At 44.5% G+C, this 24293-nt stretch overlaps 1 protein-coding gene across 2 annotated transcripts in view; it reads right to left on the bottom strand.

Annotated features, from left to right (window-relative positions):
* Positions 1-23679, bottom strand: part of ITGB5 (integrin subunit beta 5) — a 123130-nt gene extending 99451 nt beyond the window's left edge. The window contains exons 1-4 of one of the 2 annotated variants that reach the window (XM_075000932.1): positions 23265-23678; positions 20445-20548; positions 16606-16691; positions 7296-7500 (exon numbers count right to left, since the gene is read on the bottom strand). In XM_075000932.1, coding sequence (XP_074857033.1) covers positions 7296-7329 — 34 coding nt within the window. In that variant the 5' untranslated portion in view covers positions 7330-7500; positions 16606-16691; positions 20445-20548; positions 23265-23678. Of the gene's footprint in view, positions 1-7295; positions 7501-16605; positions 16692-20444; positions 20549-23264 lie in introns of both variants that reach the window. The other variant, XM_075000931.1, reaches the window with a different exon arrangement.
* Between the last annotated feature and the right edge of the window lie 614 nt (positions 23680-24293).

The raw sequence follows: 24293 nt of genomic DNA, 5'->3' as shown, positions 1-24293 counted from the left end.
GGGTGGGTGGGAAAACAAGACACTCTGAATGCAGACTTGGCTGTTTCAATTTAGGGCTGCAAGGATCAGTTTTAAACAGGAAAAAAATAGGAGCATGTAAGTAAGAATCAGTGCTGAAATGTTCAGTCTTTACAGAAACAAAACTCCCACTATTCTAACATATTTCACTGCTGCAGAAGAAGGAGATCTGTGCATGGAAAAACGTGTTGAAATATCGATATTTAGGCCTGCCTGCTAAGGTCTATAAGAATTTAGGTACAGTCTTTTGCTTATTACAGGGGTATAAAAAAAGTCTATTTGTATATGATAATCTAAGGCAGTGGTCAGCAACCCCTGGCACTGGTGTAAAAACAGCACACGAGACCATTCTCATTGACATGCGAGGCGGGAGCTCAAGCATCAACCCTCTTCCCCCATTCAGCCGGGAGCTTGCTCAAAGCCAGGCCACCATAGGATTAACAAAGACCAGCTAATGCTGCCAACCAACACCTATACTGTAAAGCTCTGCATCTTCATTTATCTATTAATGAAGCTGTTGTAAGTTGGATTATTAGGGACTTTAAAAAGTGTCACAAACACTCGGACCATACATAGAGATCAAAGGGTCAAATTTCAGCACTCCACGTCGCAATGGTTGATGAACCCTGATCTAAGGCCTTGTTTTTAAGCTAAGGCTTTTGGTTAAGCAGCAGGTGGATCCACAAGCTGCGAAATGTACAGTCTCACATCTTGACACATTCCAAACCAGTCATATCAAAAGAAAGCATTTTGAGGCTGACTGACTGAGGTACACCTGAAAAACACAGGTTGAATCTCTCTAGTCAAGCACCCTTGGGACCTGACTAGTGCTGAATGAGAGAATTTACCAGATCACAGGAGGTCAGTACTGTCTAGCAGCATAACCAACAGTTCCAATGGTTACTGGGCTCTTAGAAGACATTTACCTATCTCCTAGAACTGGAAGGGACCTTGAGAGGTCATTAAATCCAGTCTCCCGCATTCACAGCAGGACCTATCACCACCCCCGATAGATTTTTTTTTCCCTTTGCCTCAGACTCCTAAATTGTCCCTCAAGAATTGAACTAACAACCCTGAATTAACAGGGCCACTGCTAGAACCACTGAGCTATCTGGGGTAAATTACAGCTAAATAACAGTACACAACACTGAGAGCCAGGACTGGTGACTGTAAAGAAATTTTTATGGCACCATGGGAAACTTTTTTTTCTTTCCAGTTAGCAAAAGAATTTTCCTTCAAGAATGAAGAGCAGTTTTCACATGATGTTCTTCTCTCTTCCAGAGAAGCATATGAACTTTGCAGTTATACGATGACATTCTGACGCCACTGAAATCAGTCAGAGTTTTAGGATTGACTTCTTTGGGGCCAATATTTCACCCACGGTGTTTATACCAAAATAACTGAAGATTAAGCCCACAATTTAAGACCTCAAGTCAGGGAACAAATCTTCTTTCTGGCTAACACTTACCCATGTGTTTAAACTTTACACTGCACAAGCATAGTCATTGGCCACGTCTACACTAGCCCCTTCCTTTTGGAAGCGGCATGGTAATGAGCGAGCTGGGAACATGCAACACCTTATTAGCGTAATGGCCACCATGTATGATTCGAAAGTGCCACTTTTGAATCACATGCTGCCTGTGTAGATGGGGGCCTTTCGAAAGGACCCCCCCAGACTTCAAAAGCTCCTTCTTCCTATTTGGTTTTAGGAAGAAGGGGCTTTTGAAGTCCAGAGGGTCCTTTCGAAAGGCCCCCGGCTACACAGACTGCACTTGATTCAAAAGCGGCACTTTCGAATTACACATGGCTGCCATTATGCTAATGAAGTGCTGCATATTCATGGTAGCACCTTATTAGCATCTTCCCAACTCGCTCATTACCATACCCCTTCCGAAAGGAAGGCACTAGTGTAGACGTAGCCATTGAGTCCTGTTATGGTCTGCAAACTATGCATGTACTTGTTTGCAAGATCAGGGGCTGCATTTCTAAAGCATCATGTGTATAACCAGCAGATCCGTGGAAATATTTAATAACGGCCTACACACACAATTGCTTTCATCTACTCAGCTGGGACTAGCAGTGTTGGTTGCTCCCACTTCCTACCCAGTGTCACCCCACCACTTACAACCTCTTGAACTAACTAATATGACCCCTTTCATCAGAAGACCTCAAAACTCTTTTCCAACTTTATTTAAAGTTCATAGGAACACAATGGTAAGGGGACACCAGCGGCTCACATTCTGAATTTCATCCAAATAAGAAGGAAGAATCTGGCCCAGGAAAATGGATTTTGTACAAGTTCACCCCAAGTCAGGAAAAGCACCTCTAAGTATAACCACATTTCAGTCTTGACTCCCAGTAACCAGCTCACTCCATTGGATCATACTGCCACTGTTACAGTCTCAGAGGGGTAGCTGTGTTCTTGTTAGTCTTTAAGGTGCTACAGGACTGCTTGGGTTCTTTGTTTGTTCTTTCGGTTTTTTTTTGGTGTCTCTGTTTTACAGAACTTATTCAAATCACCAGTTAGAAATCAAGGAACACTGAAATTGCAGTATGGAACTGTATGATTAATCTGTTACGTCAGGTGTCCTGTCCCCAGCGGCGATCACTGAGGAAGGAGAAAACCCCTGTATATATATCTAGCTGCCTGAAAAATGCTCTCTGTGCATGAGGCAACATTTCTTCTTGACCCTTTGACCATGACGATGCAATTATTCTTCTGACCACTTTGCAAACTGCGCTTCCTCTCCAGAAGGTGGGGGAGGGGAGTGGGTGGGGCATACAGTAGTAATTAGATGAAAATCTATGACCCGGAATTCTGTGACCTGGGTTATGCCGGAGTCAAACTAGATGATTTAATGGTCCCTTCCGGGCTTTAAAAAAAAGAAAAAATCTAGGAATCGATATATGAAACACCTGCACTGCGGGCACTGGGTCCAAACCTCTTCTCACCCTGTGATATAAATCTATTGATTTCAATGGATTTGCCACTGCTGTACACCAGTGTGAGTGAAGAATCAGGTCCACCTTTTCCACTTCCAATCTCCAATCAAAACCTGTAATATGAAACTTTCCTGAAACTTGAATTAAGGAACTCTCCTGACCTTATCTCACACAGTTCATTGGAGAACTGGAAAAACGGCTTTTACCCGACTTAAGAAGGCAAGCTCAGCAATAACTTTCTGAGTCACTGCTGTACACCTGAGCAGAGGAAGATTGATTTGGGATGGGCTTTAATATGGAAGAAAAGTATCTGTCTTGCTTACTCAGAACATGACAATCTTTCTAGTTAACCTGAAATGCAATTATTCTCCCAAAAGCACTCTCATTCCTATCTTGTGATGCTTAGGACAAAATGGCCAAGAAAATTAAAAATTCTATTTTATATTTTTAATTCCATCTCTACATCCCCTCCATTTATACTTCCGACAGAATGTTGTAAATCAGTGCTAGAGACAAGCTTCAAACTGTGGTGCTCCTTAAACAGCTCAGAGGGGTAGCCATGAGAGTCTGCATATATGAAAACAATGAGGAGACCTGTGGCACCTGAGATTTACTATGCATATGATCTATTAGGTTATAAGCTTTGTGGGTAAAACCCACTGGATCAGATGAGTCGGAGTGGAAGTTGCAGAGGCAGGGGAATCTATATAGAAATAGCAAACGAAGGACTTGTCACGTGTGGGAGCTCAGAACTGAAACCACACTAATAGGGCCTAAAACCATATCTTCCCACCTCTTCCACCCCAGCCATGCCCCTATGCTGGGGGCTGTGCCTCCTGGAGATGCAGCACACAAGCTACCCCAAACCTCTGTGTAAGTACAGTAAGGTCTCAGAGTACACAAATCCAGAGTACACAACCCCGCTCTTACGCGACTGACCCCCAGGTCATACTTTATACAGTAAACCCTCCAGATACGCCCAGGTGTGGAGTGGGGAGGAGATTCCCCTGTCAAAGGGGAAATAGAGGTGCTGGCAGGTGCCAGCTCTTTCCCTGAGTGCCACCGGTGGAGGGTGGGGTGGGGGGGCGCCAGCCACTGCCATGTGCCCCAGCCCCAGCCACCGCCTCGCACCCCAACCCCAACCCCCATGCCCCAGCCTCAATCCTCGCAGACACATCTTCAACTCCCGCAGACCTGGCTCAACTCCATGCCCCCATCCTGTCCCACAGCCCTAACCCACCCCAGGTTTAACCCCCACCCGACCACTGCCCAAGCCCCTGACTTACGCAAATTTTGGGGTATGTGAGGGTTGCACAGAACACAGCCCTTGTGTATCTTGGGGCATTACTGAGTGTTGATTTCTATTGGTCTGCCATGTATACAAACACAGGCCAGTTCATAGCAACCCCCAAAGACACACAATGGACTTGTCTACACTAGCAAAAACATTTTGGGAGTAAGGGGACTTCGAAGTTGCTTGGGTACTTCAAAGTGCCCACAGCTACGCGGCTTGTTGGCGCTATGACGTTTGCAACTTCGAAGTCCACGCGACGAGAATTAGGCTAATGAGGTGCTGCATATGCAGCGCAGCACCCCATTGCTATTCTCCACTCAGGCTCATTTACATGCCCTCTTCAAAGGAGGGGGCTAGTGCAGACAAGCCCAATATGTAGTGTATCTGCCTAGCACTGGGGTTCTAAGGCATCCTTCACCTAAAAGCCGTACAAGTAAAGACAGCACCAAGTGGACTCTAAATGGCAATATTCCTACCTCCTGTCTCCCCCTCATTCACTTGAAAACCTTCCTCTTCTCTCTCCAGTTAAGGAAGGTCTTACCTGTGCATGGGATCTTACATCTTGATTCTAAAAAGGCCGGTGAGCTTTGCCAATCATCTGAGATAGTGAGACCAGAGGTCCCAATTTTATAGCGAGAGTCTTACATAGGTACCTATTACCCTTACCCCACATCCCTATTTTTCACACTTGTATTTGGTTACCTTAACTTAAGAGTACCTATCAAACAAGAGAACCACTCTTGGTTCTGAAGGTTACTGACCAGCAGCTAAAAAGTTCAGCTAGGGGGAGTTCTACCACCTTCTTGCTCACCTCCAGTACAAAAAGATCAATCCAAGTGTTGCAAACGGTGCAGAACTGTCCGGGGAAGCTCTGGAATTTGCTGGTTACAAGATTTATGGTAGGGCGGTCTTAGGGAATCAGAGTTTAATAGCAATGCTCTGCTGAAGCAGTGTTTTCTGGCAGCAACTGCTTCACGAAACTCTTTGGCATATTGAGAACCATGCTTTCATGGAAGCAAACCTCTTTGACATGCAACACTAAATCCCAGAAACTAGCTGCATGGTGATTCTTTGCCAGCAGCAATTTGGTGCATGCCTATGATTTCTCTACTACAATAACAGCATGTGCTCTCTCTCTCTCTCTCAACAGCAGACTGTGCTTCCCTTCTGTGAAGAGCCCCTGGGCAACTTAGCCTTTATCACTGAGTGCCACCGGTGACACCAAAGGTTGAGTGGAGAAGGTTGGTCCTGCAATGGAAGAGAGGGGTTTGGGCTGCATTTTCAGGAGTGGCCACTAATTTTGGGCAGTTGATTTAAAACAGTACTGGCCTTGAAACATTTGCAGCCAGCTACTTTGCAGAATAAGGAACTATTAAACATGAGAGAGTGACCCACAGAAAGCACCACATTGATTCACATTGGGTAGATTTTATTCAGAACCTTCGGGGCTAGAATATACATAGAGTTATAAAACTTGCATTGCAGAGAAACTGATGGGATTGCTACAGCAGCACTGGTTCAGGAAGCCACTAAGTACTGGCTCAATCTTTCCTCCCTCTTCAAGGGAAAAGAATACATATTTTAACTTTTTCTTTAGGCTTGAAAAATCAGAGGCAAAAACGCCAATCCTGTATTTACACACACGTTCTTTTTATGAATCATGCTTCCATATTTGTTTTTAGATTTGCTACATAGGACCTTTTTTGTCTTAAACAAACATCAAATATTTTTGCAAGAATGCTATGCCCACGCTAAAGCTGTTTTCCTTTGCAAGAAACTGTAGATAACAAACATGCTCCCATGACTCAGTCCCTTCTCTTTCAATTATAAACGCTTTGCTTTTTAATTGGATATTTCAGGGGGAACTGATGGCTTAGGGTCACAAGTTCAAACCTCCTATGTCAGCAATAACCAAGGCTTGGATTTTGCATTTTATGTTTTTGTGGGTCTTTCGCACAGCAACAGGGAACAAATAAGCATTTAAAAATTTGTTTAGTAAGACAGCATGATTGCAAATCATAAAAATTATCAGAACGAGGATTACCTGAAGGATCTAGGGCCATTTTTAACTCTCTTTTAAACTGACTAATTTTGAAGTTGAGAACGTCCCTTTAAATACTTACACAGGATAATAACAGAGAGGAAGCCGTGCTAGTCTATACACTATCAAAACAAAAAGCAGTCAAGTAGCACTTTAAAGACTAGCAAAATAGTTTATTAGGTGAGCTTTCGTGGGACAGACCCACTTCTTCAGACCATAGCCAGACCAGAAGAGACTCAATATTTAAGGCACAGAGATCCAAAAACATTTTAATGGAATAGGGCATTCTGTCAATGACCTAAAGGTATGTGTGTTATTGAAGAAGAATTACCAAACTGTTCTGGAAAGGGAAACAGCCAAGCTGGCTTTTATATTCAAATTCGGCACATTAACACATGGTTTAAATCGTGATGGGAACTTTCTGAGTCACTATAGGGGCTCATCTGCATACTTGGCTCAATCTAATTCTTGACCTTCCCCCCCACCCCTCCACTCTCTGATTTGCTCACCTTGATTATCTTTTTCTGATTTGTCCTCCTTGCTTACTGTTTTTGGTTCTCTGTGTCTTAAATATTGAGTCTGTTCTGGTCTGGCTATGGTCTGAAGAAGTGGGTCTGTCCCACGAAAGCTCACCTAATAAACTATTTTGCTAGTCTTTAGAGTGCTACTTGACTGCTTTTTGTTTTTACAAAGGATAAAGATTAGTGCTTAAAAGGGTTTTATAAAGAATTAGCTGATCTGAAGGCCCACATGACAGGCGTGCTCTTTCGAGTGAGCAGAATTACTAAAGTCGTTCTGTCATTTACAATAGCACGGTGTGGGTTCAGCAGTTCACCTTTGTGATGTACATTACAGGATCAGGACCTGACTTCTCAAAACAAATCTATTCTCTCTCTCTCTCTCTCTCTCTCTCACACACACACACACACACACACACACACACACACGGCCCTCAAAGACCTTCTCAAAGTACAAGCGTCAGTATTGGTTGTAACTCACCAGGCCGCAGATTCAATGAGATCTTCTGAGGCATTATTTGCGTAACATCTGAAAGAGGGGAGCTGGCGCCCTTGGTACTAAGAGGAAGATTCTCCACGATGTGGATGCTGCTCTTTGGAGTTTCAAGTTCCCCTGCACAGCCATTTGTAATCAGGTTTTCTATGAAATCACACCTCGATGTGACGAACTTTGTGCTACCAAATTCCTAGGAGTCGGAGAAGGAACAAGAGAAAAAAAATCAGTTCCACAATGGGAGTCTTATTCAGTGGCAAGGGCTGGACACTGCAAAGGAACACTCATCAAGGGGACTCAAAAGTTGGGATGCACCTACTTTTAGCCAGCAAGGCAAGGAGAGAACGGGCAGTGCCCTGAGGGGCTTGTTTGGCTGGATGACACGCGGGAATGGGCAGGGAGCTGTTACCCAGATTAGTAACAGCAAATCTCTCTCTCTCTCATGGAGGCAGTAGGTCAGCGTTTCTCCACCTTTTTCTTTTTATTAAGTACCCCAGATATATACATGGGAACTGATGGCTTCGGGTCACAAGTTCAAACGTTTTATATATACAAATGTACCCCCAGACTTCTCTCATCACCGGCTGAGAAACATGGTCCTGAAGTAACCTGAGGTTTTGACACAAGTGCCATTCAACTTTTCCAGATTACTGTACGCTTTTTAGGATTCAGATTCATTTTGCTTACCACCACGTTATACCTCATTCAAAAAGTACTTACTTACAAAAACACGCAAAAATATCACAGAAGACTACTACTGAAAACTTGCTGATCTTCTATCATCTTATTATCAAATAAATGAATTGGAACAGAACTATTACACTTACATTTCAGCGTAAGGCATATGAAGCAGTAGAAACAAGTCTGAATGAACTTTTAGACTGTACTGACTTCACTAGTAACAGAAAGGGAGCCGTGTTAGTCTGTACTCCAACAAAACAAAGCAGCAGAAATGTAGCACTTTAAAGACTAACAAAACGATTTATTCGGTCACGAGCTTTCATGGGACAGACCCACTTCTTCAGATCAACTGAAGCTCGAAAGCTCATCACCAAATAAATCATTTTGCTAGTCTTTAAAGTGCTACATTTCTGCTGCTTTGTTTTGACTTTAATAGTGTTATTTACTTAGCCTATTGTAAAACTAGGCAAATATCTACATGAGTTGATGTACCCCTGGAAGTCCTCCATGTGTCCCCAAGGGTACTCGTATCCTTGGTTGAGAAACACTGCAGCAGGTGACAAGGTTACACACAATGAAGAGAAGGCACCACAAAGCCCAATAACGCTATCTAATGTTTAGGCTGCATACTATTGTTTACACACAGCCAAAATTCTGTAAAATGCTTAAAAAAAAAAAAAGAGGCAGGAGACTCCTATAGTCTAAATTACACATAGGAGGAGGACAACCTGGTGTGCGTGGCAAGGGGATTCTGAGTACAAGCGTCCTAGATCAGGACAGCATAGGGTTTCTTGTATACATAGGCAATGCTAGTTACTTTGCATATGTGTGGGTGAGAGAGAAACGTTACACAGTGTGGAGAGACACTGATAGCAAGCCAGAACAGGCCAGTGATGGAAGGAGGCGTCTGGGGGAGGAGGAAACAAGAGGAGAGTTGAGATTTGAAATGGGAGGAGCTGGGTGTCTCAGAGGATCAACATGTCCACAGATCTGTACAGTAATATCCTAAACCATGAAAATCTTCCCCCTCCAAGGATGGAAGCATAGGCAGAGCTAACATGACTGTAACGCCCATGGTGTGTATAACAAGTCTCCCTCTATGCTGATCCAGAGGATAGGAGTTATTACAGCCACCAGTTGTAGAGTTTGGCTCTCGAGCTCAGCATGCCTTTAGGTATGCAAGTCTCCACTTCAAACCCTAGTGCGTGGGTCAAGACAACAGCCATCACTCAAGTAGAGGCTCATGTGGAATGTCAAATGCTGCGGAGCTTGGACGGAGCTTCCTCTGAGTAGAGGGCATAAATAACCTCCTGGTAAGTGTGTGTGTGTGTCACAGATCTGCCAATCCGCAGACAGCAGTTTCAGAGTCCTGACTTTTCAACTCAAGCTGTAGCAACTCATGTGGTTAGGTCTGGAGGTCCCTGTTCAAAGATGACGTGTTAGCCTGGATGGCATCCATCGTAGTCGTGCACACAAATTCAGTACAGATTTAACGTATGTGGTCATCTGCAGATGGAGAGGTCCAGGAAAGTTTTTGAAAGAGGAAACAAAAGACACTTGGAGCACATCAAAACAGAAGCCCTTTGATATGAATGAAGGGATCAAGCATTCAACGGATGGAAATTACAAAGAGAAGACATCGTCCATTGTTATATGCAGTGTAGCTGAAGCCATGTTGGTTCCAGGACATTCGAGAGACTGGGGAGGACTGAGGTAATATCTTTTATTGCACCACCTTCTGTTGATGACAGACACAAGCTTCCAAGCCCCACAGAGCTCTTCTTCATATCTGGGGAATGTCCTAGGATCTCAGCAAAATGCAAGATTGTTTAGCATAAATAGCTAGCACATGTTGCAAGGGAACATTCAAAGTAGAGTTGCCCGTTAACACCTCTGCAGTCTTAAAATGAAAAGAGGGGTTAGTGTGGGGATTCCCAACCTATGGGTCAGGACCCAAACATGGGTGGCAAGCAGCTGGAAGCTACATGTGGCTCTTAAAGAAGCCATTTGCAGCTCCTTAATGCTACCACATCCAGCAGCTATCTCTATAAAAAGAGAATCAATTATGCCTTACAGAGATCTTTGATATTCGTAGCCATCCCAGGCAAGCCATTTAATAGACTATTGCAGTAATTTTCACACCCTCCCCTGCATTCGACCTACTTCTGTTCTATGTAGCTGATTTCTCAGTTTTCAGTTTTTGTTTGTCTCACCTACTAGCCCCTGAGTGTGACCCCCCCACAGCCTCCCAACCCCTCAGCCCAAGTGTGAGCTCTCCAGTCCTGTCAGAGAAAAAAAGAAAAAGCATCATATACAGCAAAAACAAAATGACGGAATTTAATAAGGTATCATAGCAATGAAGAAGTAACATTGCATCTGGTTTTAACAACAGAAAATATATACCACTAATGCATTTTTCCAAATGCTTGCGGCACTCCTGCAAGTTGTTCACAGAACGCCTGTATGCCATGGCACATTATGTAAGAAATGCTGGTCTAGAGGAGCTTGCAAATTTAAGCCAGGCAGACACATGGTCACCCAAGTGGAGTGAACATGGTAACAGTGGAGAAATCAGACGAATGGAAAGAAAAGGTCGGAGAGATGGGGTACTGAAAGGAACTGGGGTGAGGGGGGATGGGCATGGGGAAAAGAGGGTAGGAGGGAAAAATATGAAGTGCAACTGAAGAGAAGAGTCTGAGGGATGGGAAGGGAGAGCTTCGGAGCAGAAAGCCAATCAACACGAGGTGGAGAAAAGTCCAGTCAAACCTGCAGAAAGTTCTCTGAATGGTAAAAGTTCCCTGCTTCAGCTGTGTCTGCAGCTGCTCCTACCAGGTGGATTCTGCAGCTGGTCCCTCTGTGCTGCTCTCCCTCACCCTGCAAGGTCGCACAGTGGGGAACAGAGGATTTAAATTGATTCATTTCAGTCCTACCCCTCAAGGTGCTGTTCCAAATCTATGTTTATTCCATGTTTCTAACAGACTCAAGAATTTCCCTGACCACCTGGTTCACGGGATCTCCAGGGCTGCAGGGCTACCTGCCCCGTCTTCAATCCCTCATCAGTGTCAACACCCGTAACGTGTAGTTCTGTTCCAAAAACTGACTCTGAAAATTGCATTACTGGCTTCCACATTTATTGGATCTCAGTGATTCCTGGTTTGGATGTGCTAACACAATACCACTGAGTAATTAACCCCCCTCAAACCTGTTCATTTCTGAGGGCTCTTTTTCAGTACTGGAATTCACTAAGTCAGTACTCAATACATTCATGTTTTTAGGAGCTTAAACCTCAGTAAAGATCACTGGTCAGAAAACAATTCCAAGGAGCACAAACTGAACACATAATACATTCTATTATATTTACATCATTTAACACCCAGAGGGTTTACCTTTTATAAAAGCCACCATCTACAAAACTTTAGTGGAGGGAAATAGCCCCATGAGTTTAAGCGCCAATGGAAACATTCATAGCTTAATAGCTTGGCAACAGAATGTTACCACACGAGTTGCAAATGCTAATTAAAGAAAATATGAAAGTAAAAATGATTAGACTACTGTGTTTTTGTTATTTAAGAGAGACAGAAAAAAGTTAGACAACCCCAAAAAGTGTTTAGATTTTCAGAATAAATAACAAAGTGACATTCATAATGCAGTTTAAAAACAATGTCTTTTAGAAATATATGAATCTTAACTGGCCAGTTTATTATTCCATTCTTTTGATTGCTAGTTGCAAACAGTTTGAAATGAATATTTAAAAAACTACCCCAACCTAGACCTAAGAATGTATTTCTCTTGTAAATAGATTTATTTCCCCTTCTGCCCCATATTCCATTTAGAAATCATTAAAAAATAATCTATGGCTTGCTATGCAACATCACAACTCTAGTGCCAAAAAACTGGCCTACAATTAACAGTCACAACAACTACCAGACAAACATTTGCATTGGCAGAGTTGTCCAAAAATTCCCTTTCTGTGCCAAGAAAGAAAAGTCTACTGGATACCCACAGCTTAATAGACAACATTCCTGTATTCTAAAATCACCACCACAGATTACTTGGCTGAAACAGTTTCTTGCAGCTGTATACAAGATGTCTCAAATGCAGAGGTTTTGCTGAATTCCTTCTCCCTATACATAGTATTCATTCTTTTGCAAAGGCATGTAAATGGTAACAATTTTAGTGAACAGAGTAATAGTCTTAACAGGTTTACCCCAAGAGCTGTAGCTGTGCTTGTGAATAAATGAAAGCTAACCAAATGTCTAAGCAATTCTGCTAGGCAAGGGTTCTACCTTTCAGCTCAGGACTGTGACAAAAGAAATAAAAAAAAATAGCACAAAAAGCCCTAATTGAACTAGAAGTAGAGTAGCAGGGCAGGAATCAGTAGCAAAGAACACAAGAATTTTACCTCTGGGCAAAACCACAGATGGCCACATAAGGAGTGAACCTCCTTTAACAGATCTGGGGCCCATGGATAAAACAGCTATAGTAAGTCACCATTGCCCTTTGTTCTTCATACAATGACTTCTGCTCAGTTGCCTCAACAAGCTCCTACAGGCATTCCTAACAGAACTTCTTAAGACTTTTTTTCATTTTCCGTGTAAGGATCCAGATCACTGAACTCACATAGGGACCAGACACTCAGTACATGGCAATGATGAGCTCATTTACACTGGTTCCAAGTGACTACAAAGTAGACATAAAATGCAGGCAACTGCACTGAGCTGGTTATACTTTAACTCCCTACACATTGGTAAAAGTGACTGCATGAAATTCAGGGAAATAATTAATAGGGCCCATAGGGGACTGGACACAGAAGGTTCTGCCTGCAAAACTTGGTTTATTTCCCTCAAGAGGCAGTTTTGCACCTCTGCTTCCCCTGTTGCAACCCAGTAGAATGGACAGTGGCATTAATCCCAGAACTAGTAGTAGTAGGCATCCTTCAGTCTGCATAGACTATGGATCGTGCCCTTTATAGTTTCAATTGAGGGCTTCATTTACAGCATCTACTGTGACTATGAAGACCCACACGAGAGTGACATTTTGGATCTTGGAGTTATAGTGGATAGTTCTCTGAAGACATCCACGCAGTGTGCAGCAGCAGTTAGTAAAGCAAATAGGACGTTAGGAATTATTAAAAAAGGGATCGATAATAAGACAAAAGATATCATACTTCCCCTATATAAAACTATGGTACGCCCACATCTTGAGTACTGCGTGCAGATGTGGTCTCCTCACCTCAAAAAAGATATATTGGCATTAGAAAAGGTTCAGAAAAGGGCGACTAAGATGATTAGGGGCTTGGAACGGGTCCCATATGGGGAGAGGCTAGAGAGACTGGGACTTTTCAGTTTGGAAAAGAGGCGATTGAGGGGCGATATGATAGAGGTATATAAAATCATGAATGGTGTGGAGAAAGTGAATATAGAAAAATTATTTACCTTTTCCCTTAATACAAGAACTAGGGCACACCAAATGAAATTGATGGGTAGTAGGTTCAAAACTAATAAAAGGAAATTTTTCTTCACACAGAGCATAGTCAACCTGTGGAACTCCTTGCCCAAGGAGGCTGTGAAGGCCAGGACTCTATTAGGGTTTAAAAAAGAGCTTGATAAATTTTTGCAGGTTAGGTCCATAAATGGCTATTAGCCAGGGATAAAGTATGGTGCCCTAGCCTTCAGAACAAGGGCAGGAGATGGATGGCAGGAGATAAATCACTTGATCATTGTCTTCTGTTCTCCTTCTCTGGGGCACCTGGCATTGGCCACCGTCGGCAGATGGGATGCTGGGCTGGATGGACCTTTGGTCTGACCCAGTATGGCCATTCTTATGTTCTTATGTTCTTATGACAGTCCTTGCTGCATCTCTTGCAGATGTGGTGGGTGTCTGGCAAGCCCTTAGTGTGCTTTCTGTGCGCTCGCTTCTCCTCTGCTAGCTGTCTGATCCTCAACTTGCCCTTCTGAAGGCCCTTGTGTAACCCCTGCCTCCATCTGCTGCAGTCATCTGCTAGGTCTTCCCAGTTGTCCAGCTCGATGTCTACCTCTCTGAGGTCTCTCTTGCAGACATCTTTGTAGCGCAACTGGGGGCATCCGGGAGGTCTTTTGCCAGAGGCTAGCTCACCATACAGGATGTCTTTTGGAATCCTTCCATCATTCATCCTGTGGACATGGCCAAGCCAGCAGAGTCAACACTGCCTGAGGAGGGTGTGCATGGTTGGGATTCCAGCTTGCTCAAGGACGGCGGTGTTGGTCACTCTGTCCTTCCATGATATTCCAAGGATGCACCTGAGGCAGTGCAAGTGGAAGACGTTCAGCCTGTTTTCCTGGCAGGCATACAGGGTCCAAGTCTCGCTGCCATAAAGGAGGGTGCTGAGGATGCAGGCTCTGTAGACTTGCATTTTGGTGTGAGTGTACAGCTTGTTGTTATTCCACACTCTCTTGCTGAGTCTGGACAGAAAATCCCAGAACTATGGTTTCGTCTATGCAGGTAAATCGATTGCAGATAAGTCAATTCTAGCTGCACAACTGTCATGCCTAAAATTGACTTATCTGCAATCAACTTACCTGGCTGTCTACATAAAGGAAGGTTGGGTGGGAGGGAGGCAGAATTTTGTTTTGTGGGGGTGGAGAGTTTGGCTCAGCAGTACTTTATAATGTGCCCCATTCCCAGCAAGCCAGGGGGACAGTCTGTAGCAAAAGCTTCTTTGGGACAAAGGAAGGAAAAGAGACCCCTGAAACAGTGGGGAGGTGGCTAAAGAATCCACTTAGACTTTTCTATACTATGGGGGAAGATTGACCCATTTAGGATCAATCTTCTGGCGTTCGACTTTTCACACCTGATAAGACACACACAGAATCAAACTATCTGAGATTGGCAGGCTTGGTATTTAGTAATAGCAAAATGTTTGTGACTGTGGTTTAAGAAAATGCAGAAAGGCTTATGCCACTGTGCTAAGTGACATGCTATATACTGGGGAACAGGGAACTTGTTCATAAATCTTTACCATGTTCTTCAGAATCCAGAGGACATCTTCATCTCTAAGCAAAGTGACAATAGAATCTCTGCAGTACACTGCACTCCCTACCCTTCTCCCTGCATCTCTGGTCAAGCATTTAGAAGCACAACTCATCAGACAGGTTTTAACTTAGGGCCAAGCCCTACCAGGAGGTGAACACCTTGAGCATACTGTATAACCTCTGTCAGGCAGGGATCATGCTTTCTGTTTTTCTCTCAAGCACTGCGCACAATTTAGGACACTACATAAGTAATAATTTAAGGATATTGTTTTATGAGGTAGCAGGTATGCATTATAAACTTATAATGCAGCAATACGCTGCCAGTTTGCAACCTGGCCTTACAAAGGGCAGCACGTGGCTGCAAGAATGGATCACATAGGGAAGTGGGACAATTCCTTCCCTGATTCCACCCTTGCTCTGAGGGAGGAGGATGGGACAAGCCTGTATTTGATGTAGATCACTTCCTCCTCCATGCTGACTTAGCTATACAGAACAGCACATGGCAAGGATTGATGAAGGGCGCATATAGGGCAAGACATAATCTTGCCAGACTTCCCAAACCCAGCCCTTATGCTTTGAGCACTCTGCAACCCTCCTCCATTCCTATTTAAGGAAGAGATGTAATCATTTCTGCCCACACAGCAAGTCTGGAAGCTGAATAATCATAGATCTGATCATCAGGTCCTGGCATTGTGTGAACCAGGGGTGACCAATATGTCCACGACTAACCACATGTGGCGAATAGGACACTGCATTGTGGCAAATATGGGGGTGGCCAACTCATGGCTCTTGGAGCCTTCTGCAAGTCACATGCCGTGAGTGCTGTCTGTCCACTCCATGCATGCACCCCTCTGCTTGGTGGGAGAAGCGTGTGGCAGCAGCAGTGGCAGCCCCTGCGGAGGCCCCAGCTCTGGTGAGTTGCTGGCACTGAATTAGAATGAGGGGGCTGGAGGTGCCTGGCTCTGGGGGAGGGTATTTATTTTGAGCAGGGTGAGGAGCCTGGGGGTTCTCTAAAGATTTGTATTGCATCATGTGGCAAATATGGAAAGATAACAACCACAAGCGTGACAATCTTTGAATTCCTATTGGACACCACTGGTGTTCAGAAACATGAAAAGCATGGCCATGTGCACAACCAGCTTCTTTCTGAGCTTTGCAGAAACCGAAGCTAATAAAACATCCAGGCAAATGCCATTTAGTAGAGTCGTTAGGACGCCAGTAAAAGAGACTGGGCTTCGTACAACATTCAGTTAATGGGAGTTCAAATAGCACAACACAGAGCACTCTGAAGTGTGGATGGGATGAATTCAGCAAGACATGCCAGCCCCACGAGGTTACTGCACTGAGCAAATACTGGAGTGCAAGTCTATTAGGATGCATGGAAAAGCTGATCTACTCCGTTTGCCAAGGAGTTTATGGATAACCAGATGGGGCATGGAGGACCTCCCCTCCTCTTTATCAATCTCCGTTAGGAGGGAGTGGTACAGAGAAGGAACCAGGGACAGGACGGTCTGTTTCTCTGTTTCTGCAACAAACAATTTATAGTGTTCCACTAAAAGCCCACCAAAAAAAAAAAAAAGAAAGAAAAAGCAAAACCCAGTACCTACCTCTTTGGAGCACCAAGCACATTTTGGATGAATGAGCAGGCACTCTTCACAGGAGGTAGCACTTCCACTTGTGCAAATATTGAGACCTTCAGCAATAAAGAACAGAGAATGGGCTCATCTTACTGGTGAAATAGCTTGAAATTGGCAGCTTTGTGCTCAGCACTGCCAACATTATGTAACAATTAATGTACTATTCAACATTTCACCAGCCTTTAGAGCTTGAACCTCTGCAAATTAGCACTCTACTGATTTCCTGCCCTCCCTACTCAGATCAATTAATTTTTGAAGAGTTAGTTAATTGATCAACCTAATTAAATATTTCCAAGACTTCTGCTACAAAATATGTCATTCCTTTGATATTAATGTTGTTCCTTGCAAATCCTAGAAAACATTCAGGGGATAGCTGAGTTAGTCTGTATCTTCAAAAACAACAAGAATTCTTGTGGCACCTTATAGGCTAACAGATAGCTTGGAACATAAGATTTCATGAGCAAAGACACGCTTCGTCAGATGAAGCAGGTCTTTGCCCACGGAAGTTTATGCTGCAAAATATCTGTTAGTCTATAAGGTTTCACAGGACTTCCTGTTGTTCTAGAAAACATTGACTTTCAAAAGCTGTCAAAATACATCATAAGCACTTTTTGAATTACCCCTTTTCATCTGAATTAATTAATAGGGTAAAGATTACTGCATCTTTTTGTATCTTGTATTCACCTTTAATGATCTCCCAGCCCCACTTTCCCACGAGCAATTTACGTAATTGACTCACTTCCTTACTGTGGATTGCTTTAGTTCATTCAGAATCATTTCCACAGGATATCCAGGTTAAGCTGGACAGCTTGTATATATTGGGTAATACCCAACATACCTTTGAACGGAACATGTGGCTCTACACTGCATGGTACAGGTTGAACCTCTCTAGTCCAGCAACATTTGTGGTCCAGAATGATTTTAGTTAGCCAGATGTCCACTTATCATGTGTGTGGCCAAGTTTCCTGTGGTCCCATAAAGTTTGTTTACAGTCACGAGTCCCGGATCTCAGTGTTCTGTGCTGTTCTTTAGTTCTAATTTACCCCTAAATGTCTTCTAAGAGCCCAGTAAGCCATGGAAGTGTTTGTAATGCTGCTAGACAATACTGACCTACCGTAGTTCGGCAAATTCTCTGGTTCATCACCAGTCAGTTCCTAAGGATGCCAAACTAGAGAGATCCAACCTGTTGTACGATTTTGACGTGCAATGCTAACCCAAAACATGCATTGGTTCAGACATACAAAATTTGGAATGTTATCTGCACCCTTATGTTGTTAGCATCATACAGAGTACATACAACCATCAGGGTTTTATATGCAGAATCTAGAAGGCAGATTCTGATCATATTAAATTAGTGATGAGCTACCAACACTACAGTTAAATAGCACTAAACAAAGGTATTAGTTTGGAATGCAACAGCTTATTTTTAATGGCATCCGAAGCTATCATGAAAATAACATTTGATGTCACTGATGTCTCTGTGCTCCTATGTACAGCTATTAACGTCAACTGTCAATAATTAATTAAACAAAATTTCAACAGAGGAGTCTATGTGGATACTGCACAGGAAATGCCTCAGGCTTGAATTCTGAGCCCACTTTTTTTTCCACGCTGAATGTCAATAATTATACTACAGTTCATCTATTTGCAGACAATTATGTCTGCAGACACTACTGCACTAAGTATAAAGCTCGTGCAGGCTGAGTGGACTTGGTGCTAGCTGGAAATGTCCTGATTAAAGTTTTGCTCTTTAGTGAGAACTTTTTATGACAACGTCTGCTTATGAATCACAAATGCTGCCTTCCCTGGGTGTGTATATATATATTTTTTTTAAATGTTAAATGTTGGATTTGGCTGGCTGAGTCACTCAAGTCAGAGGGATATATCAAAGAGGAAGTAAGCAGTGATTCATGGTAGACGACTGTATAAAGCCATCCCATGCTCTAGGTTAAAAGCTAGTAAATGGTAAGTTATTCATTCACCATCTTTAAGTCATAATTGTACCCTAAATGTTGATCTTGATGCCTCTCACTGGCAATTTTCTATAATCCACAGGATGATTCATTTTAACTCACTCTCCCTAAATCAAGGGAACTATGGATTGTACTTTTTCAATGGTTTTCATTAAAGGGCACAGATATTGTTTTCATTTACCAATGGGTTCATTATAACGATATTTAATTGATTACTATCATATACGTGCACTTTATTCCTTAAACCAAGCCTAACTTCTGGACTATATGGATTAATATTAATAGAACAGAGCCGCTCTCTATAATTAACAGGTTGGACTCTATTTCCCAACCACGTAGTAGATGTGGTTTCCACAAAAGTGGCAAAGCTTTTCTCATTTAGAAGAAGTCTTGCAAAAACAGGTTTTGTAGTGCAGCAAAACTGCTATGTTTTATTTTCTGTGTATATAAATTCAGGGGGTTAAGCAAGGGACTAGCGACAGAGAAAACTGTTATAGAAATCATCCTTCCTGCTGCAGATACAACAGACCACTACTCTAAATGTCCATGGTGAATCTCTGATGCTGGTTTTGCAAAACCAATGCCTTTCTTATGAGATTTTCTCAAGTTTACCAAGTAGTATGTTAAAGAGGTATGTAGAAGCCAGTGGCAGCTGAGTTCTAATCCAGGCTTTCCAACTGACACTTCATCACTTGACTCTCTGTCTGGAAAATGGTATAATGTTTATCTACCTTCTTTACAGGCATCTAAAAGAAGCAGGACACCCCGCCTCATTTAATGATGTTATTAAAATGAAAACCAAGAGTTCCCTTCACTGAGCCTTTCCCATACTGTACCACGGCTATGCCTCCTCTACAAACACCATACTCAAGTCACTCGGCAAGGTGCTGGGATCGGAAATGGCCAGAGGCAGCCATTCCATTTCAGGACAGCTTTTGAAAGTTCCACATTTGTTCTCCTTATTGACTGGAGTAAAACCAAACCTTTCAAATGTTGCTGGAAAAAAGAGTAATTGTATCCCATTGGCCATTTTTGGACCAAAACCTGAGCTTTTGGATTTGGGGGGTATGCATCACCACTGGCCTGGGAGACGCAGATTCAAGTCCCTGTTCTGCTTAATTCAGCAGCACTGACATTTTCAACTCCAATTATGCTAAAGCAGGTGAAGCACAGACAGGGACACAACACTTCCTACATCGCAGGCCAGTGCCCTAAAAACCAGGCTACGGAGCGTGACTCTCAGGCGCTCCATAATTCTACCAAAATTGATGCACATCCAAATAACACATTTCAACATCATCAAAACAGCATATTTTGACCAAATGTTCAAACCAGCCCCAGCTGGGAAAGGAATCCACCCCAGCTAGGCCATGGACCTCCACAACTGTTAACATGCCACCCTACTACTGCCACCTCTGGCATAACCTAAGCTTGCATGCCAACAACCAAGAGTCGGCAGGATCTTCAACCCTTGTACAGTGAGCAATGCTCTCTACCTAGCTCCACCGTGCTCAAGCACCCAGCAGGCTCTGAGTGGCTTCCTCAGATTGCATCATTTCCTTGGTACAGCAGAACTGCACTGGCTCTACCAGGAAAAGGCCCTCTGCCCCCACAAGGGAGAAGGATGAGATTTTGCACCCAGGAAGTTGTATTATAATTCCAGAATTTCAGTGATGCACCATACAGCAACTTTGTCAGAGGTGCTAAGGAAGTGTCCACCAAACACAGGATCCATGTAAATAACCATGAGCTTATTTTAAACCAAATAAAGCTGGCTTGTTACTACATAATGCATTTTAATGTACCAGCTTGCCCAAAACAGGCACATATAGTTACCTCTGTAGCCATTTAGTTAGGTACATGAGTTCATCCACATTAGCCACGTAGGGGCTGAAACATCTATGTAGTCCACTGAAAGGAGTTCTGAGTGCTCAGCATCTCTTAATCCCATAGAAGAAAGAAAATCAATGATGAAAATCTGTTGAGTTTTACCGCCCCAGCCACAGCACTTTTGTAAATGCTTGTATATGTAGCTAGTTAAAAAAGTAAACACACGGGTAAATAAATAAAGAGTGGACTCAAAGCAATTGATAGGGGTCTCTTTATAAGAAAATGGCACTTAACTAACAGAGAGGATGCCAATTCCAGTATTAGCAGAGCTCAAAGTGCTGCTGTTGTAATAGTGGCCCAGGAGCCATAAAAGCATCCCTGCTGAGAAGAACAATGATAGCTCTCTGGATTAAGTGCATCCCTCCCATTAGACCTGAATCTAAACCAGGAGTAATATAGGGAAAGGAGGCCTAGATAGCAACATAAATAAAACAAATGTTTTATTGTTTATGGTTATTAATGCTGCTACTCTCCATCTAGACCACGGAAGACCTGTAACCCAAATGAATATTCCAGGAAGGAATATTTCTTCAGTTGAACTTGATTATAATCAAACTTTATTCCCTTTCATGCCAAGTAGAGAATGCCTTTGAATTATAAAAGCCCAGATCCAAAAGGTTTAAGGTGGTCCACCCAGGGATGTAGTCTAGGCCACATTCAGTAGTAGCCTCTACCAATTCTGAACATACGTCATGAAAAGGAAAAACCCTGAAATAGGAACATTAGAGAATATCTATGAACAAGAACTTCTAAATTCTTTGTACTAAGGAGCAAAACCTAAAATTCTTCAGAAACTACTGAAAATCAAAGCTGAGCCCTTCATACAAATTACTCAAGCCAATATGACTCCTGGCCAGCTCTCTATTAACCTGTCAGGGTACTTAGGCTACAGTTACACTACAGCACTCAGTCTCTGTCGGAAGAGATTTCCCCACAAAACTTCTATTGACAGAGTGCGACCGCACACATAAGCCAATCAGAAGAGTGTTCTGCTCTGTCTACAGAGCCAGGCAGTCCAGATGCTGCTTTCTCAACAAAACAGGCACCCGGAAGCACAGCAGACAGGGCTGCCCATTGTTGTGGATGCCCTGTCTGTCGAGATAAGTTTCCCCCAGAGCGTTCACACAGCTTATTTTTTGATAGAATCTGTCCACGGCAGCGTTAGGCCTCACAGCTTTGAGACAGAACGTGGCCAGTGAAAGTACAGAGTCTTGCCAACAAACGGTTGACAAAACTCATTTTGTGTGCGGATGTTCCACCAGTTTTGTCAGCAAAACTCAGTAGTGAAACTGTAGCCTTACAGAAAGATCATTAAGTCTGTTCTGATAACAACTACTTCCTGTACTATCCTTACAATTTTTGTTGCACCTGGACACAGATTATTTCTAAGAAATTGCAAAAAGCAACAGCATATATGGAAACCTGGGCACATTTTGTTTCAGGCTTAGCTGTCAACAACACACCTCAACCGTGATTACTTAAAAATACAGAGGTATTAAGTAACAAGGCATATGCAACTTATTTCCCAGTGATTTTTTTGGAAACTGTCAAATAAATGATAAACAGGAAACGTTTTGGAATATAAAACAATCAAAACCCAGAAGAAAAATAAATAGGACCTTTAGGCTTGTTAACTCCAATATAAATAGAGCAGTTAACATCTTTCATTTTTATTTTCTGCTGTAATAATTATAGATAATCCCTGGATGTTCTTTTATTTGCATTGCTAGTAAAATGGCCCACCTGTCCAGCACCTGGACACCACGTACAAAAACAAATTGAACAGCCTGTCCCGAAACGTGATGGAGTTCGTTGTTTTCTGAAGCACACATAAAACAAACTGAAGAGTAACAGAGAGGGAGCCCTGCTAGTCTATATACTATTAAAACAAAAAGCAGTCAAGTAGCACTTTATAAAGACTAGCAAAATAATTTATTAGGTGAGCTTCCGTGGGACAGACCGGTCTGTCCCACACAAGCTCACTTAATAAATTATTTTGCTAGTCTTTAAAGTGCTACTTGACTGCTTTTTCTTTTGATAAAACAAATTGGCACTTTCATTTGTTTGGTCGAAACTGAGGGGAACCCAGGACTATAATGTGATGAGGCACCAGCCTGGACTTTGTGAGCTCTGCTCATTTCCTGGTACTGGGACACACCTGATCCAGGAACTTGGGGCTGTATCTCCTGGCAGACACCAGCTATTGCATGTGAAACGAATTCAGCTCCTTTAGAGTCACTTCCAACGTGACCAGCCCAGGCATTAAAAATCCCGCCTGGCAAGAGGACCATTTCCTTGGCTGGCATGGGGGGGAGAGCCCCCTTTTGTGCCCTCCCCCATCTTTGGGGGCTGCCCCCCGGCGGGTGAAGCGGGCTCTGGGGTAGAGGGCAGAGCTCGCAGCCCAAAGGCTCTGCAGAAACCCCACGGGAAGGAGGTTATGGAGGTGAAAACAGGTTATTTATAACCTTCCAACCCGACGGTGCTTCAAGGAGCCTTTTGTCCTGGGAGAGGCAGCGGGCGGGGGGGGGTCAGGCCCCTCTAAGAAGGGGGGGAAGATCAGACTCTAGCTGCCCCCGAGATGGGCCATCAAGGGGGCCCTGGAGGCCCACAGCTGCGGGGGGGGGGCAGGCCGCACCCCCCGCGGAGCCTGGCCAGGAGCCCACCCCCTACGCACCCCCAGCCCGATCCCGCCAAGCGCGGGGGGGCTCGCCGGAGCCTTCCTGCCGCGGGATCGGGCCCGCTCCCCCCGCCCCCGCCCCAGCTCACCGCGGAGGCTGTGCAGCAGCGAGGAGAGGAGCAGCAGGCCGGCGGCGCTGGGGGGCGCCAGCGCCGGTCCGCGGGGCATAGCGCCGGCCGGCCGTCCGCGAGCCCAGCTGGGCAGAGCTGCCCGCCGCGCTCCGCCTTCCTCCTGCCCGCCCAGCCGCGGCGGGTTAGCAGCCGGAGCCGCGGCCGCCGGGCCGGCGGGGGGCGGGCATTCCTGCCCCGGCTAGCAGGTCCGAGCGGCCGGGGAGCGCGCAGCGCCCTGCCCGCCTCAGGGCAGCCCCTCCCAGGCCATCGGCGCCGGGCACGGGCCGCTGGCGGCGCTCGGGGCTCACGAGCCGCGTGGGGGCAGCGCCCTGCTCGCTGCCGCCTTCCCCGGGCTCAGTCCCTGCATCGCGCCCGGCGGGGGCTGTCCCCTCCCTCCCCAGGCCTGGCTCCCGCTGTCCCCTCCCCCTGGGGCCGGCCGGCCGGCCGGCTCCCCCCCTCCGCGGGCTCAGCCGCCTTCTTCCTGCTGCGGGGCGCGACTGGGAGGTAGATCCCCGCCCAGCCGGCACCCGCGGGCCTTAACGCTTCCCTGGCCGACGGGGAGTCCGAGCCCCCAGGCAGCACGGCCAGAGAGAGAGAGACACACACATGCCCCTCCCCACTGCACGCACAAAACCTTCCACCTAACCTCACAAGCGCGCACGCCCCATCCGGTCCCACATGGCAAACGCTGCCCCTCTGCAAGTGGGACTAGTTGGGTAACCTGCCCATAGGCTCGGCCAGTTCGCTTGGCAGCGTGTCAATGGTTAATGTTCACTCTGAAGCATTTTGCATTTTAGCCATTGAAATGTTCAGCGTTGCGAGAAATGGAGGAGGGGGGCAGCTAAGGAGGAGACCAGTCCTTCCATAATGACAGGACACGCGGAAATTCAAAAAGTTAAAAGTTTGCAAAGGGGCAACATCAAATACAACCATACACAAAGTTGCACTAAAAGTATACAATGCCTTAAACTACAGGTTGAACCTCTCCAGTCCGGCACTCTCTCCTCT

The sequence above is a fragment of the Carettochelys insculpta genome, chromosome 8, assembly GCF_033958435.1.
Source record: "Carettochelys insculpta isolate YL-2023 chromosome 8, ASM3395843v1, whole genome shotgun sequence".
Lineage (NCBI taxonomy): Eukaryota > Metazoa > Chordata > Testudines > Carettochelyidae > Carettochelys > Carettochelys insculpta.
This window is presented reverse-complemented; position numbering and strand designations above follow the sequence as displayed.